The sequence below is a fragment of the Mustelus asterias genome, unplaced genomic scaffold (genome assembly GCF_964213995.1).
Source record: "Mustelus asterias unplaced genomic scaffold, sMusAst1.hap1.1 HAP1_SCAFFOLD_1234, whole genome shotgun sequence".
In the NCBI taxonomy this organism is placed as follows: Eukaryota; Metazoa; Chordata; class Chondrichthyes; order Carcharhiniformes; family Triakidae; genus Mustelus; species Mustelus asterias.
The window spans coordinates 68,622-89,269 of record NW_027591179.1 but is presented as its reverse complement, the minus strand read 5'-3'; the positions used below and the strand labels follow the sequence as shown (position 1 = coordinate 89,269).

Sequence of the window (20,648 nt, the reverse complement as noted above, 5' to 3'; positions counted from 1 at the left end):
TCTATCACATTCCTGTGCTCTGTCTCGTCATTGTTTGAAATCCGATTTACTACGGTGGTGTTGTCAGCAAACTTGAAAATCGAATTGGAGGGGAATTTAGCCGCACACTCATAGGTGTATAAGGAGTATGGTAGGGGGCTGAAAACACAGCCTTGTGGGGCACCGGTGTTGAGGATGATTGTGGAGGAAGTGTTGTTGTCTATCCTTACTGATTGTGGTCTATGAGTTAGGAAGTTCAGGATCCAGTCGCAGAGGGAGGTGCCGAGGACCAGGCCACAGAGTTTGGAGATGAGTTTCATGGGAATAATAGTGTTGAAGGCTGAGCTGTAGTCAATAAATAGGAGTCTGACATAGGTGTCCTTGTTATCTAGGTGTTCCAGGGTTGAGTACAAGGCCAGGGAAATGGCGCCTGCTGTGGACCTGTTGCGGCAGTAGGCAAACTGTAGTGGATCCAGGTAGTCCGGGAGTGATTATCATAGGGTGGAATTTAAACTAGGAATCCAGGGCTCTTGCCTACCAGCTGCAGAGCTGGCAAGAGCCTTGTTTCAATCCTTTGGGCATGGCACACTGTATTAAGTGACAGTCAGAGATGATAGCTCTTCATTGTGAGCAGTGCCATGGGGGAGAATGGTAGTAGCTGGCAGCAACATCCACCAGAGGAATTTGACTTGGTATGGCATCAAGGAATTCAGAATAGTATCCTAATCCCAACCATCCTCAGCTGCTTCATCAGTGACTTTCCTTCCATCATAAGGTCAGAAGTGGGGATATTTGCTGATGATGGCACAATTGCAGCACCATTCATGACTCCTCAGATACTAAAGCAGTCCATATCCAAATACAGCGAGACCTGGACAAATCCAGGCTTGGGCTGACAGGAGGCAAGTAATATTCATGCCACGCAAGTGCCAGGCAAAGACCATCTCCAACAAGAGAACTTAAGCATCGCTCCTTGACATTCAATAGCTTTATCATTGCTGAACCAAATCCTTCTGAAAAATTTACATCCACCAGTTCCCTTTATCCACAACACATGTTACTTCCTCAAAGAACTCCAACAAGCTGGTTAAACATGATTTCCCCTTCAGAAAACCATGTTAATTCTGTCTTATCTTGAACTTATCCAGGTGCCCTGTTTTAACTTATTTAATAATAGTTTCTAATATTTTCCCTATGACAAATGTTAAGCAGACTGTCTGTAGATTCCTACTCTGTAGCTCCCTCACTTTTTGAATAGTGTAGTTAAATTTGCCATCTCCCAATCTAATGGGACCTTCCCTGTATCTAAGGGAATTAAAATCAATGCATCAACTAACTCTCTAGACACTTCTTTTAATATCCAAGGATGCAGTCCATTAGGACCCAAACAGACACATTAGCGACATTTAAGACTTATCTGGATAGACACATGAACAGGCGGAGAATAGAGGGATACAGGCGGTTGGTCTAGATAGGACAATGTGATCAGCGCAGGCTTGGAGGGCCAAAGAGCCTGTTTCTGTGCTGTGCTGTTTTTTGATCTCTTCCTGGAGCTCCAATAATTTACTCAGTACCACTTTATGTGACAGTAATTTTTCAGAGTTCCTCCCTCCTTTCCATCTCCTGGTTTATAGTGATTTCAGGGATTTTACTTGTATCCTGTATAGTGAAGACTGATGCTAAATACCTGCTCAAGTCTTGCTTTCCAATTTCAATTCTTCAGACTCAATTTCTATAGGACCATTGCTCACTTTGTTAACTCATTTCTTTTTAAAATATTTATAGAAACACTTACCATCTGTTTTTATACTTCTCTCCGACTCTATTTTTTCCTCCTATAATCTTTCAGTCATCCTTTGCTGTCCCATATATTCTGTCCGATCGTCTGACCTGCACCTGTGTTTATCTCTTTAAATTTGATAATATCTTTAACCTTTCTAGTTAACCACGGATAGTGGGTCTGTCCATTGGAACTTTTCTTACTCATTGGAATGTATTTATTCAGTATATTCTGAAATATCACTTTAAATGTTTGCCACTGCATCTCTACTGATCTTTCTGTAAACCTAATTTGCCAGTTCACTTTAACCAGCTCTGCTTGCATGCCCTCATGTAGTGTCCTAGGCCCAAACATCTTCAGCTGCTTCATCAATGACTTTCCCTTCATCATAAGGTCAGAAGTGGGGATGTTTGCCAATAATTGCACAATGTTCAGCACTGTTCGCTACTCCTCAGACACTGAAGCAGTCGTATTCAAATGCAACAAAATCTGGACAATATCCAGACTTGGGCTGACAAGTGGCAAGTATCATTGGCACCACACAAATGCCAGGCAAAGACCATCACCAATAAGAGACAATCTAACCCCTTGATATTCAATGGTATTACCATCACAAAATCCCCCACTGTCAACACCCTTGGGCTTACCATTGACCAGAAACTGGACTTGTCACATAAACACAGTGGCAACACGAGCAGGTCAGAGGCTAGGAATACTGCGGCAGGTAACCCACCACCTGGCTCCCAAAGTCTGTCCTCCATCTACAAGACACAAGTCAGGAGTGTAATGGAATACTCTCCACTTGCCTGGATGGGTGTAGCATCAACAACACTCAAGAAGCTTGACATCATCCAGGACAAAGCAGCCTGCTTGATTGGTACCACATCCACAAAAATCCACTCCCTCCACCACCAATGCTCAGCAGCAGCAGTGTGTACTGTCTACAAGATTCACCAAAGATTCTTAGACAGCACCTTCCAAACCCACAACCACTTTCATCTAGAAGGATAAGGGCAGCAGATACATGGGAACACCACCATCTGCAAGCTCCCCTCTAAGCTAACTCACCACCCTGACTTGGAAATATATCACCCGTTCCTTTGCAGTCGCTGGGTCAAAATCCTGGAATTCCCTCCCTAACAGCGTTGTGGATCAACTTACTGCACATGGACTGTAGCATTTCAAGAAGGCAGCTCATCACTACCTTCTCAAAGGCAACTAGAAATGGGCAATAAATGCTGGCTAGACATTGATGCCCATGTCCCACGAATGAAAAAAATGTTGCATATTTAAGTTCACAGACCCACTTCTCTCTCCCTCAAATTGAATGTAAAATTCAATCATATTATGGTCGCTGCTACTTCGGGGCACCTTCACTCTAAGATTATTATTACTCTCATCTCATTGCACAATACAAGGTCAAGCATAGCCTGCTCTCGGTTTGGCTGCTGGACATGCTGTTCTAAGAAACTATCTGAAAACATTCAATGAACCTCATCTAGGCTATCTTCATGGCAGGGGCGGCACGGTGGCACAGTGATTAGGGCAGCATGGTGGCACAGGTGGTTAGCACTGCTGCCTCACAGTGCCAGGAACCTAGGTTTAATTCCGGCCTTGGGTGAATATCTGTGTAGAGTTTGCACGTTCTCCCTTTGTATGCGTGAGTTTCCTCCCACAGTCCAGAAATGTGCAGGTTAGGTGGATTGGTCATGTTAAATTGATCTTTAGTGTCCCAAGATGTGTAGGTTAGAGGGATTAGCCATGGTAAATGTGTGCGGTTACAGCGATAATGTGGAGGAATGAGCCTGGATGGGATGCTCTGTCAAAGAGTCGGTGCAGACTCGATGAGTTGAATGGCCTCCTTCTGCACTGTAGGAATTGTAAGGTTCACCCATTTGTCTTTTCCAGTTATCAGGTAAAATTTCCCTTGATTATTGCATTTTTGACAAGCTCCAATTCTTTCTTCCTTTATGCTCCACCTTACCATGTGGTTACTGTTAGGGGACCTGTACATGACTCCCACAAGTGACTTCTTTCCTTTAGCATTTCTCATCTCTACCCAAACTGTTTCTATATCCTGGTTCACTGAACTTAGGTCATCCCTCGGTATTGTGTTAATGCCATAATTAACTAACAGAGCCGCCCCTTCATCCTTTCCTAGCTTTCTGTCGTTCCTAAATATCCTCTACCCATCAATGTTTAGGTCCCAATCCATGTCCTCCTAAGCCATGTCTATGTAATGGTTATTCCATCGTATTTGTTTTGAATGCTATATAAATTCAGATACAGAGCTTTTAGTTTTTGCCTTGTATTCTTTTTATAACCTCTAGTCTTATCTATTGCTTTACTGTTAAATTTGCACTCTATCTCATCCTGTCATGGACTGTTTTTTATTTCCTGTAAAAATATCTTTATCTTTTGCCCTGTCTCTACTCTTTGATTTACCACATCTTCCCAAATTTGATCTTTTGCCTCCATTATTTAGTTTAAAATGCTCTCTGCTCCTCTGGTTATAAAGCCTGCCAGAACACCGCATAGGTTTGGGTGGCACAGTGGTTAGCACTGCTGCCTCACAGCGCCAGGGACCCAGAGTCAATTCCCAGCTTGGGTCACTGTCTGTGCAGAGTTTGCACATTCTCCCCATGTCTGCGTGGATTTCCTCCCACAGTCCGGAAGATGTGATGGTTAGGTGCATTGGCCATGCTAAATTCTCCCTCAGTGTACCAAACAGGTGCCGGAGTGTGGCGACGAGGGGATTTTCACAGTAACTTCATTGCGGTGTTAATGTAAGCCTACTTGTGACTAATAAATAAAATAAAGAAGCATTCTGAAGAAAGAAGGAGAGGTAGAGAGGTGGAGAGATTTAGGGAAGGAATTTCAGAGTTTAGTGGCTAGGCAGCTGAAAGCAAGGCCACCAATAGTGGAGTAATAAGTTTAAGAATCATGCTAAACAGTTAGTTCCAAAGATACAGGTATTTATCTGGTACCGTGTATAAGTGGATGATCTTCCTATGTGAGCCTGGACATTGACCATCATTGCAACCACGTCTGATACTGACTTTCTCTGATATGCATACACTTTACAGCTCTGGTAGCTAAACAGTAAACAACAGCAGGAAACATATTCATTATCCCCTGCTAGTCTGGTGATAAAGATGCCACTTGCAGTGTCCCCTCGCTACCATGGGAAACTTACCACAGACTGAGAAATAAACTAAGGACTGGAACTGTCTGTGGAGGTACATCTCACTATCTCTTCTACAGAGGGGATTTATCTACTGAACTATCAGAATCTGAGAGCCCAGGAAAACGCTGCGGGAGCCGGGACCTGCACTCTGCTGGTCCCCAACGACCAGACCTGCATTCCTGAGGCTGGAGCCCTCTCCCCCCAAGATCCCAACCCCTCTGAGCCAGAGAGCTGCGACCTCCTGCAGACTCCAAGCACTCCCTCCCCTCCCCACTTCTACAGTCACCCCACACTCCTAAAAATAAACTCTCTCAGCCTCACAATCACTAACACTGCTCTTTTAAATTCAATTGCAGTCTAAAGGTCCTCCGACCTCTGAAGGAAGAGCCCAAACTGGCAGTGAGCCAGCGGACCCCGATACATGGACTCATCCGCAACTGTGACCCCAGGGACTTCATCCACTTACCGGCCTTCGACCCTTCCACGCCTGAGCGTGGTCTGGATATCCACCAAGCGGCGAAGCCAAACCGCAACCCGACAGCGACCCGGAACACCCATCTACCGACGCAGGAACTGCAAGCAAGGCAACAAATCTTCCATCCGCACACCGACCAGAGCGAACAACCTCATTGGACACAACCATACCCTTAACACCGCAAACCACTCTCACCGTCTCCCAGGCTCGAAAAGACGCAGACACTCCAGGAAGCGTGGAAAAGTGCAGGCCTGCAGGTGAGAGTGAAACAACGCAGTCCCATGGCCCCCTCCCCAGCTTACTCCTGGCAAATGTCCAGTCTCTGGAAAACAAGCTCGACGAACTTAGAGCCAGACTCACTTTCCAAAGAGAAATGAGGGACTGCTGTGTACTCTGTTTCACAGAGACGTAGCTCACTTCTGCTTCACCGGACAGTGCCCTACAACCAGAGGGCTTCTCAATCCATCGAATGGACCGTACAGTGGCCTCAGGCAAGGCTAGAGGAGGTGGGATCTGCTTCCTAATTAACACCTCGTGGTGCCTAGACGTAGCAACACTGGCAACTTTCTGCTCCCCAGACCTAGAATACCTGACGCTAAAATGCCGCCCCTACTAGCTCCATTATCCTGATGGCAGTTTACATCCCACCCCTTGCGGACGTGAAGATGGCGCTGGATGAAATATACACCACTACGAATAGCCTTGAGACAAAACATCCCGAAGTGTTGTTCATCGTGGCTGGGGACTTCAATCAGGCCAAGCTCATGAGCGTACTGAGATATTAAAGGAGTTAATATCTGAGGCAGACCCTGGGGGTCTCTCAAAAATTGCAGACTTAAAGCTGGCTTTGCAACACAGTATAAAGCAAGCATGCCTATTCTTGGTTCGAAAAATGCGATTAACAACATTTACTTCTACTTTAAGGTGATTCTGAAGAAACAATGTTTGTATTAAACAGAATCTTGCAGACATGCAAGCAGAGTTCACTTTGCTAATGAATCATAGTAAACAATGTCAGCAGTTTACTGAATGTGATAGTACAGCTTGCAGGGTGCAGCTAACAGTACCTTTTTCCATTTTAAGCTAATTTGACATTCAGCTTGCCACTTTGGGCCTAGCTTGCCTTCTACATGGCTCCTGTGGTGCTTGTGCAATGGTTGCTGGGAAAAGAAGCTAACTGCTGCACAATTACCGTTTAAGGCAACTGTGGGGCCCCTTGTGATCAATACTCATTTTGGGGTTAACCAATATCATAAAAATAAGACTTTTTGGGGTCTGTTTAGCTTAAGAAACGGGAACTGAAACCATCTGAAACTATGAAGTAATGAGGCGTGGTTAATGGTTGTTTTGAAAGAAATATGATTGGAAGCCAATTGTACCTAGTGGTTGCTAGGGGCCTCATTGGCCAGCTGAAAGTAGCGTTAATCCATCCGAATTATGCATTCAAGTATAATGTCGAAAGGTATAAAAAGAGGTGTTATCCTCACCACGTTGCACACTTTTGCTAGATACTGTCTAGCGACTGTCCACCGGCTTAAATGTGAGTAAATAAACTGTCTTTGCTTTGAGCCATAGTCGGTGTCTGCGTATTGCTTCAAGAATGCAACAAGTCTCCTCGAAACGAACCTAACAGTACTACCAACATGTCTCCTGCTCCATCAGAGGCCCAAACATCCGAGACCACTGCTACACAAACATCAAACATGCCTACCGCTCTATTGCCCACCCACAGTTTGGCAAATCAGACCACAAGGCTGTGCTCCTGCTCCCAGCTTACAAGCGAAAACTGAAGCGGGAGAATCCATCAAAGAGAGTCGTGCAATGTTGGTCTGAGGAATCGGATGATCTCCTACAGGACTGCTTGGAGTCAGTGGACTGGTCACATTTAAAAGCTCTGCGACGAGCCTGAACGAGTACGCCACTACAGTAACTGACTTCATTAGTAAGTGTGTAGAAGACTGTGTGCCAAAGAAGCAAATCCGTGTGTTCCCCAACCGGAAACAATGGATGAACAGGGATATCCACTGCTTGCTGAAGTCCAGGTCTGAGGCGTTCAAGTCAGCCAACACTGACCTATACAAGAAAGCCAGATACAATCTAAGGAGATCCATCAAAGATGCCAAAAGACAATACCGGATCAAGCTAGAGTCCCAGGGCTAGCCACACCGACCCCCACCGACTATGGCAAGGTTTGCAAGACATAACAGGCTTCAAGATAAAGGCATGTAAAATCGCCGGCTCCAACGCACCCCTCCCTGATGAGCTCAATGCATTCCAAGCCGCTTTTGAGCAAGAGCTCAGCGAGAGCATGCCCCCCACCCTAGAAGCCCTGGATGAACCTGTATCTGGGGTCACCACTGCAGATGTCAGAGCAACATTCTTGAAGGTCAACCCACGGAAAGCAACTGGCCCGGATGGGGTACCCGGACATGCACTCAGATCCTGCGCAGATCAACTGGCGGAAGTATTCACAGACATCTTCAACCTCTCTTTACAACAATCTGAGGTCCCTATCTGCTTCAAGAAGATGACCAGATTCCCGGTACCCAAGAAAATCCAAGCAGCGTGTCTTAATGACTATCAGCTAGTGGCCCTGACATCCATCATTATGAAGTGCTTCAAAAGGTTAGTCATGGCATGAATCAATTCCAGCCTCCCGGATGACCTGGATCCACTACAGTTTGCCCACCGCTGCAACAGGTCCACAGTAGACGCCACTACAGTAACTGGCCCTGCACTCAACCCTGAAACACCTAGATAACAAGGACATCTATGTCAGACTCCTATTTATTGACTACAGCTCAAACACTATTATTCCCATGAAACTAATCTCCAAACTCCGTGGCCTGGGCCTCGGCACCTCCCTTTGCGACTGGATCCTGAACTTCCTAACTCACAGACCACAATCAGTAAGGATAAGCAACAACACCTCCTCCACGGTCATCCTCAATACCGGTGCCCCACAAGGCTGTGTTCTCAGCCCCCTACCATGCTCCTTATACACCTATGACTGTGTGGCCAAATTCCCCTCCAATTCGATTTTCAAGTTTGCTGACAACACCACCGTAGTGGGTCAGATCTCAAACAATGATGAGACAGAGTACAGGAAGGAAGTAGAGAATCTGATGAACTAGTGCGGCAACAATGATCTCTCCCTCAATATCAACAAAACGAGGGAGATTGTCATCGACTTCAGGAAGCGTAAAGGAGAACATGCCCCTGTCTACATCAATGGGGATGAAGAAGAAAGGGTCAAGAGCTTCAAGTTTTTAGGTGTCCAGAACACCAACAATCTGTCCTGGTCCCCCCATGCTGACGCTATAGTTAAGAAAGCCCACCAACGCCTCTACTTTCTCAGAAGACTAAGGAAAGTTGCCATGTCAGCTACGACTCTCACCAACTTTTACAGATGCACCATAGAAAGCATTCTTTCTGGTTGTATCACAGCTTGGTATGGCTCCTGCTCTTCCCAAGACCACAAAGAACTACAAAAGGTTGTGAATGTAGCCCAATCCATCACATAAACCCGCCTCCCATCCATTGACTCTGTCTACACTTCCGATTGCCTCGGCAAAGCAGCCAGCATAATCAAGGACCCCACGCACCCCGGACATTCTCTCTTCCACCTTCTTCCTTCGGGAAAAAGATACAAAAGTCTGAGGTCACGTACCAACCGACTCAAGAACAGCTTCTTCCCTGCTGCTGTCAGGCTTTTGAATGGACTTACATTGCATCAAGTTGATCTTTCTCTATATCCTAGCTATGACTGTAACACTACATTCTGCACCCTCTCGTTTCCTTCTCTATGAACGGTATGTTTTGTCTGTATAACGCGCAAGAAACAATACTTTTCACTGTATGTTATTACATGTGACAATAATAAATCAAATCAAAATCTTGGTTAACCTCTTCATAGCACTGGTATCTATATAAATGTACCAATTTTACCTGTTCTTGGTAGCTTTCTGTGCTTTTTTGTGGTTTAATGCTTGTTAAACATCTGCTGGGTTGAGTTGCTCGAGGACTGGCAATGTTCTGCGAGGATGAAATAGCAATCTGCAAAGGCTTCTGATACTGTTGGAGAGTCACCTTTGATACAGCTCCTTCGTATTGTTGTTCCCTGGATCGATGCTGTAGGCTTTGTGGCGAAGACCCTAATGCACTCTGCCCTTGGTGAGGGTGGCTACCTGCCTGTGGGTAATTCAGCCCATTAGGCAAAGATTCAGGAAGCTGTAAAGGACAATCATTACAACTTACACAGACAGATAAAAGAAAAAAAAGGACACAGGAGACCAAAGTGATGATGACACCAACATCTGAAGATTAATTCATTTTCTAGAGTGTAATGATATTCACAAATTCCTCAGACACATCACTGTAAAATGTGAATGGCTTAATTAAGGAATTGTCTTATTTTCCATTGATTCTGGGGAAAAAAAATAATTGTAAAGGGAATATTTGAAATGATAGAGAGACCTAGGGGATTAATTCTTGAAGAAGCATTGCTTGTTAAAAGCAGTATGGATTCAGGCCTTGTTTAACTAGCATGGTGGTATTTTTCAAAGAATTATTAACATGATAGAGGAGTTTATAGATGGTAGCTTCAAGGAGGCAGTTACGCCAAAGGCACAGAGCACAGGTAATTGGGTTACCGTCAAGCGAGGGAAAGGGAAAAGGCAGGCCGAGCAGGGTTCCCCTGTGGCCATTCCCCTCCACAACAGGTATACCGATTTGGATACTGTTGTGGGGGATGCCTTACCTGGGGCAAGCTGTGGCAGCCGGATCTCTGGCACTGAGTCTGGTTCTGCAGCGCAGAAGGGAGGGTGGAAGAAGAGGAGAGTGGTAGTGATAGGGGACTCGATAGTCAGAGGTACAGACAGGAGGTTCTGTGTTCGTGACAGAGACTCCCGGATGGTTTGTTGCCTGCTGGGTGCCAGGGTCAGGGATGTCTCTGACCGCATGCACAGCATTCTGAAGTGGGAGGGTGATCAGCCAGATGTCATGGTACACATCGGTACCAATGACGTAGGAAGGAAGAGTGAGGAGGTCCTGAAGAGTGAGTATAGAGAGCTTGATAGGAAGTTAAAAAGCAGGACCCCGAGGATAGTAATCTCAGGATTGCTACCTGTGCCACGTGCCAGTGAGGGCAAGAGTAGGATGCTCGGGCGGATGAACGTGGCTGAGGAACTGGTGTAGGGGGCAGGGTTTCAGATTTCTAGATCATTGGGACCTCTTCTGGGGCAGGTGGGACCTGTACATAAGAACATAAGAAATAGGAGCAGGAGTAGGCCATCTAGCCCCTCGAGTTTGCCCCGCCATTCAATAAGATCATGGCTGATCTAATAGTGGTTTAGTTCCACTTACCCGCCCGCTCCCCATAACCCTTAATTCCCTTATTGATCAGAAATCTATCAACCTCTGACTTAAACATATTTAACGAGGTTGCCTCCACTGCTTCAATGGGCAGAGAATTCCAGAGATTCACTACCCTCTGAGAGAAGAAGTTCCTCCTCAACTCTGTTCTCTGTACAAGAGAGATGGGTTACACCTGAACTACAAGGGGACCAATATACTTGCAGGGAGGTTTACTAGTGTTATTGGGGAGGGTTTAAATTAGATTTGCAGGGGGATGGGAACCAGAGTGCCAGAGCAGATAGTGGAGCTGGGGTGAAAATAAATGATGTTAATAGTTCATGCAAAATCTCAAATAGAAGGGTTGTGTGTAGTGGTAATAATCTTCTGAGGTGTGCCTATTTCAATGCCAGGAGTATTGTGGGGAAGGCAGACGAGCTGAGGGCGTGGATTGACACATGGAATTATGACATTATAGTCATTAGTGAAACTTGGCTACAGGAGGGGCAGGACTGGCAGCTCAATGTTCCAGGGTTCCGATGTTTCAGACGTGATAGAGGCAGAGGGATGAAGGGTGGGGGGGGGGGTGGCATTGCTAGTCAGGGAAAATTTAACAGCAGTGCTCAGGCGGGACAGATTAGCGGGCTTGTCTACCGAGGCCATATGGGTGGAACTGAGAAACAGGAAAGGTATGACCACATTAATGGGTGTGTATTATAGACCACCCAATAGTCAGCGAGAATTGGAGGAGCAAATCTGCAGAGACATAACAGACAACTGCAGGAAACATAAAGTTGTGATAGTAGGGGATTTTAATTTTCCACGTATAGATTGGGACTCCCATACTGTTAAAGGTCGAGACAGGTTAGAGTTTGTAAAATGTGTTCAGGAAAATTTTCTAAATCAATATATAGAGGTACCAACTAGAGAGGATGCAATATTAGATCTCCTATTAGGAAATGAGTTAGGACAAGTGACGGAAGTGTGAGTAGGGGAACACTTTGGTTCCAGTGATCATAACGCCATTAGTCTCAACTTGATCATGGATAAAGATAGATCTGGTCCTCGGGTTGAGGTTCTAAACTGGAAAAAGGCCAAATTTGAAGAAATGAGAAAGGATCTAAAAAGCGTGGATTGGGTCAGGCTGTTCTCTGGCAAGGATGTGATTGGTAAGTGGGAGGCCTTCAAAGGAGACATTTTGAGAATGTAGAGTTTGTATGTTCCTGTCAGGATTAAAGGCAAAGTGAATAAGAATAAGGAACCTTGGTTCTCGAGGGATGTTGGAACTCTGATATAGAAGAAGAGAGAGATGTATGACATGTATAGGCAACAGGGAGCAAATAAGATGCTTGAGGAGTATAAAAAGTGCAAGAAACTACTTAAGAAAGAAATCAGGAGGGCTAAAAGAAGACATGAGGTTGCTTTGGCAGACAAGGTGAAGGATAATCCTAAGAGCTTCTACAGGTATATTAAGAGCAAAAGGATAGTAAGGGATAAAATTGGTCCGCTTGAAGATCAGAGTGGTCGGCTATGTATGGAACCAAAAGAAATGGGGGAGATATTAAATGGGTTTTTTACATCCGTATTTACTAAGGAAACTGGCATGGAGTCTATGGAAATAAGGCAAACAAGCAGGGAGGTCATGGAACCTATAAAATTAAAGGGGAGTCACTGGTAGATAGGGTCGTAAAGCGTGCTTTTGGTACATTGGCCTTCATAAATCAAAGTATTGAGTATAAGAGTTGGAATGTTATGGTGAGGTTGTATGGTGAGGTTGTGTGGCTTTTGCTACCAAATAAACCTGTTGGACTTTAACCTGGTGTTGTTAAACTTCTTACGAGGTTGTATAAGACATTGTTGAGGCCGAATTTAGAGTATTGTGTGCTGTTTTGGTCACCTAATTACAGGAAGGATATTAATAAGGTTGAAAGAGTGCAGAGAAGGTTTCCAAGGATGTTGCCGGGACTTGAGAAACTGAGTTACAGAGAAAGGTTGAATAGGTTAGGACTTTATTCCCTGGAGCGTAGAAGAATGAGGGGAGATTTGATAGAGGTGTATAAAATTATGATGGGTATAGATAGAGTGAATGCAAGCAGGCTTTTTCCACTGAGGCTAGGGGAGAAAAAAACTAGAGGACATGGGTTAAGGGTGAAGGGGGAAAAGTTTAAAGGGAATATTAGGGGGGGCTTCTTCACACAGGGAGTGGTGGGAGTGTGGAATGAGCTGCCAGATGAAGTGGTGAATGCGGGCTCACTTTTAACATTTAGGAAAAACTTGGACAGATACATGGATGAGAGGGCTGTGGAGGGATATGGTCCAGGTGCAGGTCAGTGGGACTAGGCAGAAAAATGGTTCGGCACAGCAAAGAAGGGCCAAAAGGCCTGTTTCTGTGCTGTAATGTTCTATGGTTCTATGATAACCAGTTTGTAAATACTTGAACCCTCATGAAGTTTTTGCTAAGACTCCTTGTTCATAAATAGGGGAACAATGGTGCCCACATATTGGAACTTTCCAGGTGAACAAGAGGTTATATACTATATGAGAGGGCTACATTTAGTATACTCATTGTCTGCTGTGTCACTGAAGGGGAGACTGCAGCACACAAGGAAGTCAAATAGGGAATAAAGAACAAGGAGATTTACAGGAGGATTGGGTGCCGAAATGAAGCAAGTAGCCAGATGAAGTGAAACTATAACAAGGACAAAGTGGGCACAAGGTCTGGGCTGAAACAGGTATGGAGTAGGTCAGTTTTTGTTACTTGGCAACTGGAAGCACTGGTACTAAGGAGCTGAGATAGATGGAGACATTTCTAGGGCAGACCGCAAATTCTGCCTGGAGACTGGAAGTGGAGACATTCAAGAGCTGATGATAGGAATGGAGGTATTCCTGTGGCTTCAAATGATGATGTGGAGATGCCGGCGTTGGACTGGGGTAAACACAGTAAGAGTTTTAACAACACCAGGTTAAAGTCCAACAGGTTTATTTGGTAGCAAATACCATTAGCTTTCGGAGCGCTGCTCCTTCGTCGAAGCACCCCGAAAGCTAATGGTATTTGCTACCAAATAAACCTGTTGGACTTTAACCTGGTGTTGTTAAAACTCTTACCGGGCTTCAAATGATAACAGTCATTCCTGGGATCGAAGATGCATTTGGAGTTATTTCTGTGAACAAGATGAGGGCATTGTGTATAGGTAGCTATATTTTTCTGTTAAAGTTATTTCAGATGTGTTTTACTCTGCTGTGTTGATTTTTTTAAAGGTTCATGGCTACCTGAAATTCATTAATTAATCGTAGCAACCCTAGTTTTTATTGTTATCAATACCAGAAAATGGGCAAAGATTCTCCAAACATAGCAAACAGTAGAATTTTAATTTGAAATCCTAATGCTTTCAGTAATAATATTGTGTCAAAAGATAGCCAAAAATCAACAAGACCTAATCACTATGTGACAGCCAGTATGTGCATGTTGGAAACCTCCAATGATGACAATGCTACAATATGTGGGGTTGGGGGAGGTTCCGTGACTTAAGTATGGTCAGCAGACAATCAAGCCATGAGAGGTGCATCTACTATGCCAAATGGGGACTCCGCCCTTTAAGGGCAGGCAGGAAGGCTGCAGCATCCTGAGCCCCACAACCCACTCATAAATATTCTGTAAAATTGCCCTTTCATAGATATTGGAACTTGGATTGAGTCCAGGTCACAAACCAGATCTGGGCCCCTTGCTGCGTTAAATCTCTGCTAGACAGTAGTCTACTGTGCATCCTCTCAAGCAGCATACCAGCATGGTACTTTTCCATCAGGATGGTGTGCAGGAACATCCAGACAGAGATCCCCATCCCAGGCCATGTACACAGGTACCTTGTTTGGAGTTTATGGAACTATGGCCGGAATTCTCCAGCTGTTCACATCCTGCCACCATTGCCTGTAAAGGCTGGAGAATTTGGCGCTCAGCCAAATCTCCATTCACTGCAGTGGGACCAGAGAACCCCGCTGCCGTGAACAGCCAAGAATCCCGCCCCCACGTTTCAAACATGACCCATATTGTGTGCCTGTGCAGGATGAGAGTACAAAGCACGCCCCAGAAATCAAGGTTTCCTTTGCATCAGTGTGCATATGAATTCAATATTTATCTTCTTTTGCTATATTATGTTTAATGCTCTCTTATATTTAATCTTGTTTGTGATATACTTTGGGTAAAAACAGCTGAGAAGTGACATGATGGGAAACTGTGATTTGGCCAGAAAGGTATAAAAAGAACCAAATGGTAAAAAAGTAAACTACAGTGGAACTCTAGCAGAGTGCACAAACAGGCAGCTTGCTATATGAGAACTGAAAGATAAACACCTTAGCAGAATTCCAGGGGGCCAGATAGAGAGCAGAGAACACAATAGTGCCTTGAATCCTGGAGAAGATACCGGGTGCCAAGGCCACCATGTTTTTTTTGCTTTTGCCAGGCATTAACTTTTAAATGTTTATGAGTTAATAGGTGTTGGAGGTGGGAAAGCAGAGGTGCTGAGAGTTTGACCTAGTTTAAGCAGGCAGATGGTTCAATCAATTATATTTTAATTGGGTCATCCAAATAATAGTGTGGTAAAGACTGAGTTAAATTAATCTCCATAGGTTTTACTGTGTTAAGTAAGTATGAGGAGAGAAACTGTAGAGCACAGAAATTGTAGAAGATTAATGTGTTGCATTGACTGATGGAGTACGATCAGGGAGTAGTTTTGTGGAGATTATGCTTCTACCCAAGTCATAAGAGTAATGCTGTTGCACTTTTGCTCAGACATTTGCATGTGTCAAATCTTACTTATATTCAATAAAATATAACTACTGTCATCAATATGAGTTATCACTTCTGGATCATTTCCAAATTTGAGGATAAGGCGTTAAAGGGTTATGAGTCCCGACACCTTGTAATTCTTTGTTATATCTGATTGTTTTGTGACATCATCATCACTAACACAAAACACACACATATGAGTTTTGATGACATAGCAGAGTTAACTTCATAGCTTAGCCATTATCTACTCTGGCTGAAACATTTCTGGGATAGGCTTGAAGAACTTGATACATATGAAGCTTCCACCACACTCAAAAACACACTACATAAAAATGTTGACGTATATGAAATCATTTTGAGAAATACAGTGGAAAAGTACAATTGATTTCTCACCTACTGCTTTTTCCCAGTCTTTCAAATTAAACGTTTTGGTATGCAATGGGGAGACAGTGTAATGTTTCGGGTCCATTAATCCAGAGACCCTGGCTAATACTCTGGGGACATGGGTTCAAATCCACCACAGCAGCTGGTGGAATTTGAATTCAATTAATAAATCTGGAATATAAAGCTAGTCTCAGTAATGATGACCATGAAACTATCATCGATTGTTGTAGGAAAGGAAATCTGCCACCCTTACCTGGTCTGGCCTACATGTGATTCCAGATCCACAATAATGTGGTTTACTCTTCACTGCCCTTTGAAATGGCCTAACAAGCCACTCAGTTCAAGGGAAATTAGGGATGGGTAACAACTGGTGACCTTACATCTAATGCCCACATCCCATGAAAAAATAAAACTATAAAATCTATTTTAAAGCAATTCCAATGATACTTATAAAAATTGGGATTAAAAAAACATTGTTCTTCCAAGACTAAATAATAATCCAATATTGCAGAACTGGACCCATCAATTCACAGGATAATCAACATCTTACCATCTAGTTCAATTCAGGATCACTGTGCTGAAATATGAAGTGAATGAAATGGTATTTGGCAGAAAGGAACAATGTGATTGATGGGATTTTGGATGGATAAGAGTAGTACATTATTTGCATGTTCAAGTAACAGCTGTCTTGAAATGCAGCAGAAGCAGACCACCGAAATACACAAGGTGACCCAGGCAGGGGTAGCAACAACAGAACTTGGCACAGCACCACATCCAATGTTAGTAGAATTTAGCAGTAAAATATTAAGAATATTAAGATATCTTACAATTCAACAACTGTCAGAGTTAGAGCTAAAGAGAGAACTATAATTACATATAAGATAGAAAGGAAAGGGGAGAAAGAGAAAACTATAGACACACAAAACCTCAGAGAAGGAATAGAGAAAGACAGAATGCAAATATATACAGAGAGAGTGTGAATCCAAGACAGAAAACAATAAGTTCATAAAGTGAAATATAAATACACCCAGGGCAGAAAGAGAGAAAGCGAGTACATGAGCACTGTGAGAATCACAGACATGGCTGCCTGTGAGAATGATTTTGATCACTTATTACTGAGGCCGGATTTGTGCTCAAGAGCAGCCATACACATTTTTTGCCACACATCAGCGTTTTCTCAATGAAATAACATGTCAAACACCTACAACTAGATGTTTGATCTTTTTTAGAAATCTTTTGATGAAGTTTTTTTTATAACATTCTATAAACAAAAGAGCAACTTACATTTATGCAGCACTGCATCATGTCTCCCAGAGATATTTCACGACAATTCACATATAATGAGCTACTTTCCAGTACAATGACATTTATTGCACATAGCAAGGAGGTAATTGGGTAATTATGCTCATCCTGTTCTGTTACCTTAACTTCCCTGGGAAAGTGCCAAAAATTCTTTTTTTGCTGCATTTTTGATGAATTTACTTGTGGCAGAGAAGGAACAGTTCCAAGGAAATTCTTCCCACCTCCCCCCCCCCCCCCCCCCCCCCCCCCCCCCCCCCCCTCCCCCTCCAAAGCAGAGACACAAAAGTTTCTTGAGCTCCCATGTAGAACCACAGACTGAAAGAAAGAGAACATCAAAATGAGCAACGAGGAGTCCTGCCCTCGCAGCCCTCTTAGGATCTGGGACATCCACCTATGCACATCCCTCCATGTGACGCCTTTCCAATGAGCCTTACTCCCTCCCCTATTACACAATGGCCAATTCCCCACAGTTGCTCCTCTTAACTTCACCGAACAGAAGCACTTCAATCCTTAAGAGCCTCAGCAGGACATGTGATCACCCCCCAAGGATGAGGAGTGAGGGAAGTTGATTGCATTCAATGGACCTACATTCTAACCTCAGAAGTGAATAAGATACTGCCTTCTATCATGTCTTGAACAGGGTGACTGATGAGCGCATTCACATAACGCCTTGCATTAGGGACCACATCTGTGTCCTCTCTGTTATGAAGAGGTGAATGTTAGTCTTGGAGTTCAATTCCAAAGGGTTAACTATTGGGCACTCATATATTGCAATATTGACTAAATTGGCACAATTGACTTGTCAAGGAAGGGTCAAGCAGCTGATTAGACTGGCTCCCCCTCTGGCAGACAAAATGCATGTGATAGCACCCTCATCATTCTGGCTGCGGATTAAATGAGTTGCCCAACTTGAAAAGCCATCCATCCATATTTTAATCCCTGATAGCTTGGCATCCATAACCCATGGGTTGCACTTCCAGACAGCTTTTGGGGTTCATTCTGACTGCACTTGTCCTCCCCCTGTGTGAAGTCTTCTGCTCTAATGAAGCTGGCAAACACCCCTTGTCAGAGTCCCCCACTCAGCCTGACATTTTACGGAACCCCACCCAGGGACCTCACAGTTGCTTCCTGTGCTGATGCTATGAATTCACCTGCTCCCACCCACTTCCAGCTGCCAGTCGAGATGGGCAATCCCTCAGCAGATGATATCACCACAAGCCCAGCAAAGGGGGACATGGGAAGCACTGTCTGCGCATGTCCCCCCATGTTCCCCACGTCCATCCAATGACCTTCCTGCAATTGACACCCTGGAGGTAATGGCGGCCTGACTATACACCTCTGATATTCCCTTCAGAGGTGAGGTGGCTAGGTTCTCGTTTTCATACAGCTGCTGTAAATCATGCTGGCATGACATCACACTGGTGCTTGATAAATATTCAGGGAGGGGGAGGTTCTGGCAGGAGGGCTCCCTAATGATATATTAAACCAGGGAACCTCATTATGTTACTGGCGAGAAATGTAGAAAATCGAGAAATACAATCTTGATGGCAATTCCTGGTACTTGTGGGATTTTGCACCCATGTTGCCATTCTCACCGACAGCATAAATTCCGCCTGATAATTTTAAAATTGAGGCATTGCTTAATGAGAAGCCAATGTAGATCAGTGAGCACTGGGGAATGGATTTTTGCAATGATATTGCCAAAGGGCAGCAAGTAGATGAGAAATGGGAAGAGGCCAGAGGTAATGGTGTGGGAGGGGGAAGAGAAACAGTGGCATTGACTTTCCAGCTGGGTTTACTGCAAATCCAGATTACTGCTTTCCTTCTGAGTCTAATTAACAACATTGCATTTTGGAAGGGACACATAACACATCATCAAATTTTCTTTCATCAACTTGGCTCAGTTTAAACAATTTTCACATCTGGCTGTGGATTGGGCTTTAAACTAAAAGTCAGCAGGAGGGTTCAGGATGGTGATGGGTGATTTAGAAACAAATCCAGGCAATAGAACAATGTAGCAATTTGGGTAAAGACATGCAGAGTCAGATGTGAAGGGACAGAAAGTTTAATAGCAATAATGCATCAGCAAATAAGGTTCATATTTATTAAAGACTTTCTATTTGAATGTGTAAAACATTTGCAATAAAATAGATGAATGAGTGACACAAATAGAAATAAATGGTTTAGATCTAAAAACTATTTCAAAGACATGATTAAAAGATGACCAAGGTTGGGAAATAAATATTCCAGGGTACATAATGTTCAAAAAGACAGAGAACGGAAAGGAGGAAGAATAGCCCTGATAGTTATAAGTACAGTAGTGAGAAGGGATCTTGGCTCAGAAGATCAGGAAGGAAAATCCTCATTGGTGGAGATTAGTAATAACAAAGGTCCAAAAACACTGGTGAAAGTAGTTTATAAGACCCTTAACAATAGTTATATTATTGGATGGACCATTAAGCAAGAAATAATTGGAGCTTGTAAAAATAGAAATATAATATTTGGGAAGACATTAATCATTAAAAACATTAAACAAATCAAATTGACAAAAGTAATCTGGAAGGTGAGTTCGTAGAATGCTTCCCCACCAGTTTCCTAGAACAATGCATTGCAGAATTAACTAAGGATAAATCTATTTTAGATCTAGTATAATGTAATGATTAATTAGTAATCTGATAGTAAAAGATTCACTAGGAAAGTGACTATAATACAATTGGATTTCATATGAAAGCAACAAACTTCATTTCTAAGCAAGAACCTTAAACATAAACAAAGCCAGTATGTAAGTATGAGTGGAGAATTGGCGGAGGTTGATTGGATAAATAAATTAACTGGTTTGGCGGTATACAAACAATGAGAAACATTTAAGGAAAAAATTCAAAATGTTCATCAAAAATACTTCCCATTAAAAAACAAAAAGATTCATTTGTGGTTTACTAGGAAAGTTAAGGGAAGTTAAGGATAGTATTAGGTATTGTTGAAAAGAAAGGCATGTTGCTGAAGCTTTTCGTTTTGCACTCAACATGACAAACATGAGCATGTCAAGGTTTATGTGATCACAATTGAAACTGCAGTAGAAAAGGGTGCTGACTGGTTGGCAAGTTATTTCTTTTGAGTGCAGAGAATGAGTCCCTGCAGCAAGCATAAATGGGCCATATTACAAGCTTATTTTATAAGAAATCTTAAATTTCTTGCTAGTGTAGTTATTATCGCACACAGGATTGTTCAGCAAGGGCTACCCAATCACAGAATCACATCTAACGAAATGTTCCGTTTTGTGGTTTTACAAGTGTGGGCTGGTTGAGGATTCTATACTCTGCCTGTTACGACCAGCCAAAAGGACATGGTGGTTTATTCTAAAATTAAAGCAAAATAGTGTGGAAGTTGGAGATCCGAAATAAAATCA

At 43.4% G+C, this 20,648-nt stretch overlaps 1 protein-coding gene across 1 annotated transcript in view; it reads right to left on the bottom strand.

The window, feature by feature from the left end:
* LOC144488043 (leucine-rich repeat-containing protein 7-like) overlaps positions 1-20,648 on the bottom strand; it is a gene marked incomplete at both ends in the record, with an annotated part of 99,714 nt that overhangs the window by 15,761 nt on the left and 63,305 nt on the right. Inside the window, one exon of the mRNA XM_078206067.1 lies at positions 9,370-9,612. Coding sequence (XP_078062193.1) covers positions 9,370-9,612 — 243 coding nt within the window. The remainder of the gene's footprint in view (positions 1-9,369; positions 9,613-20,648) is intronic.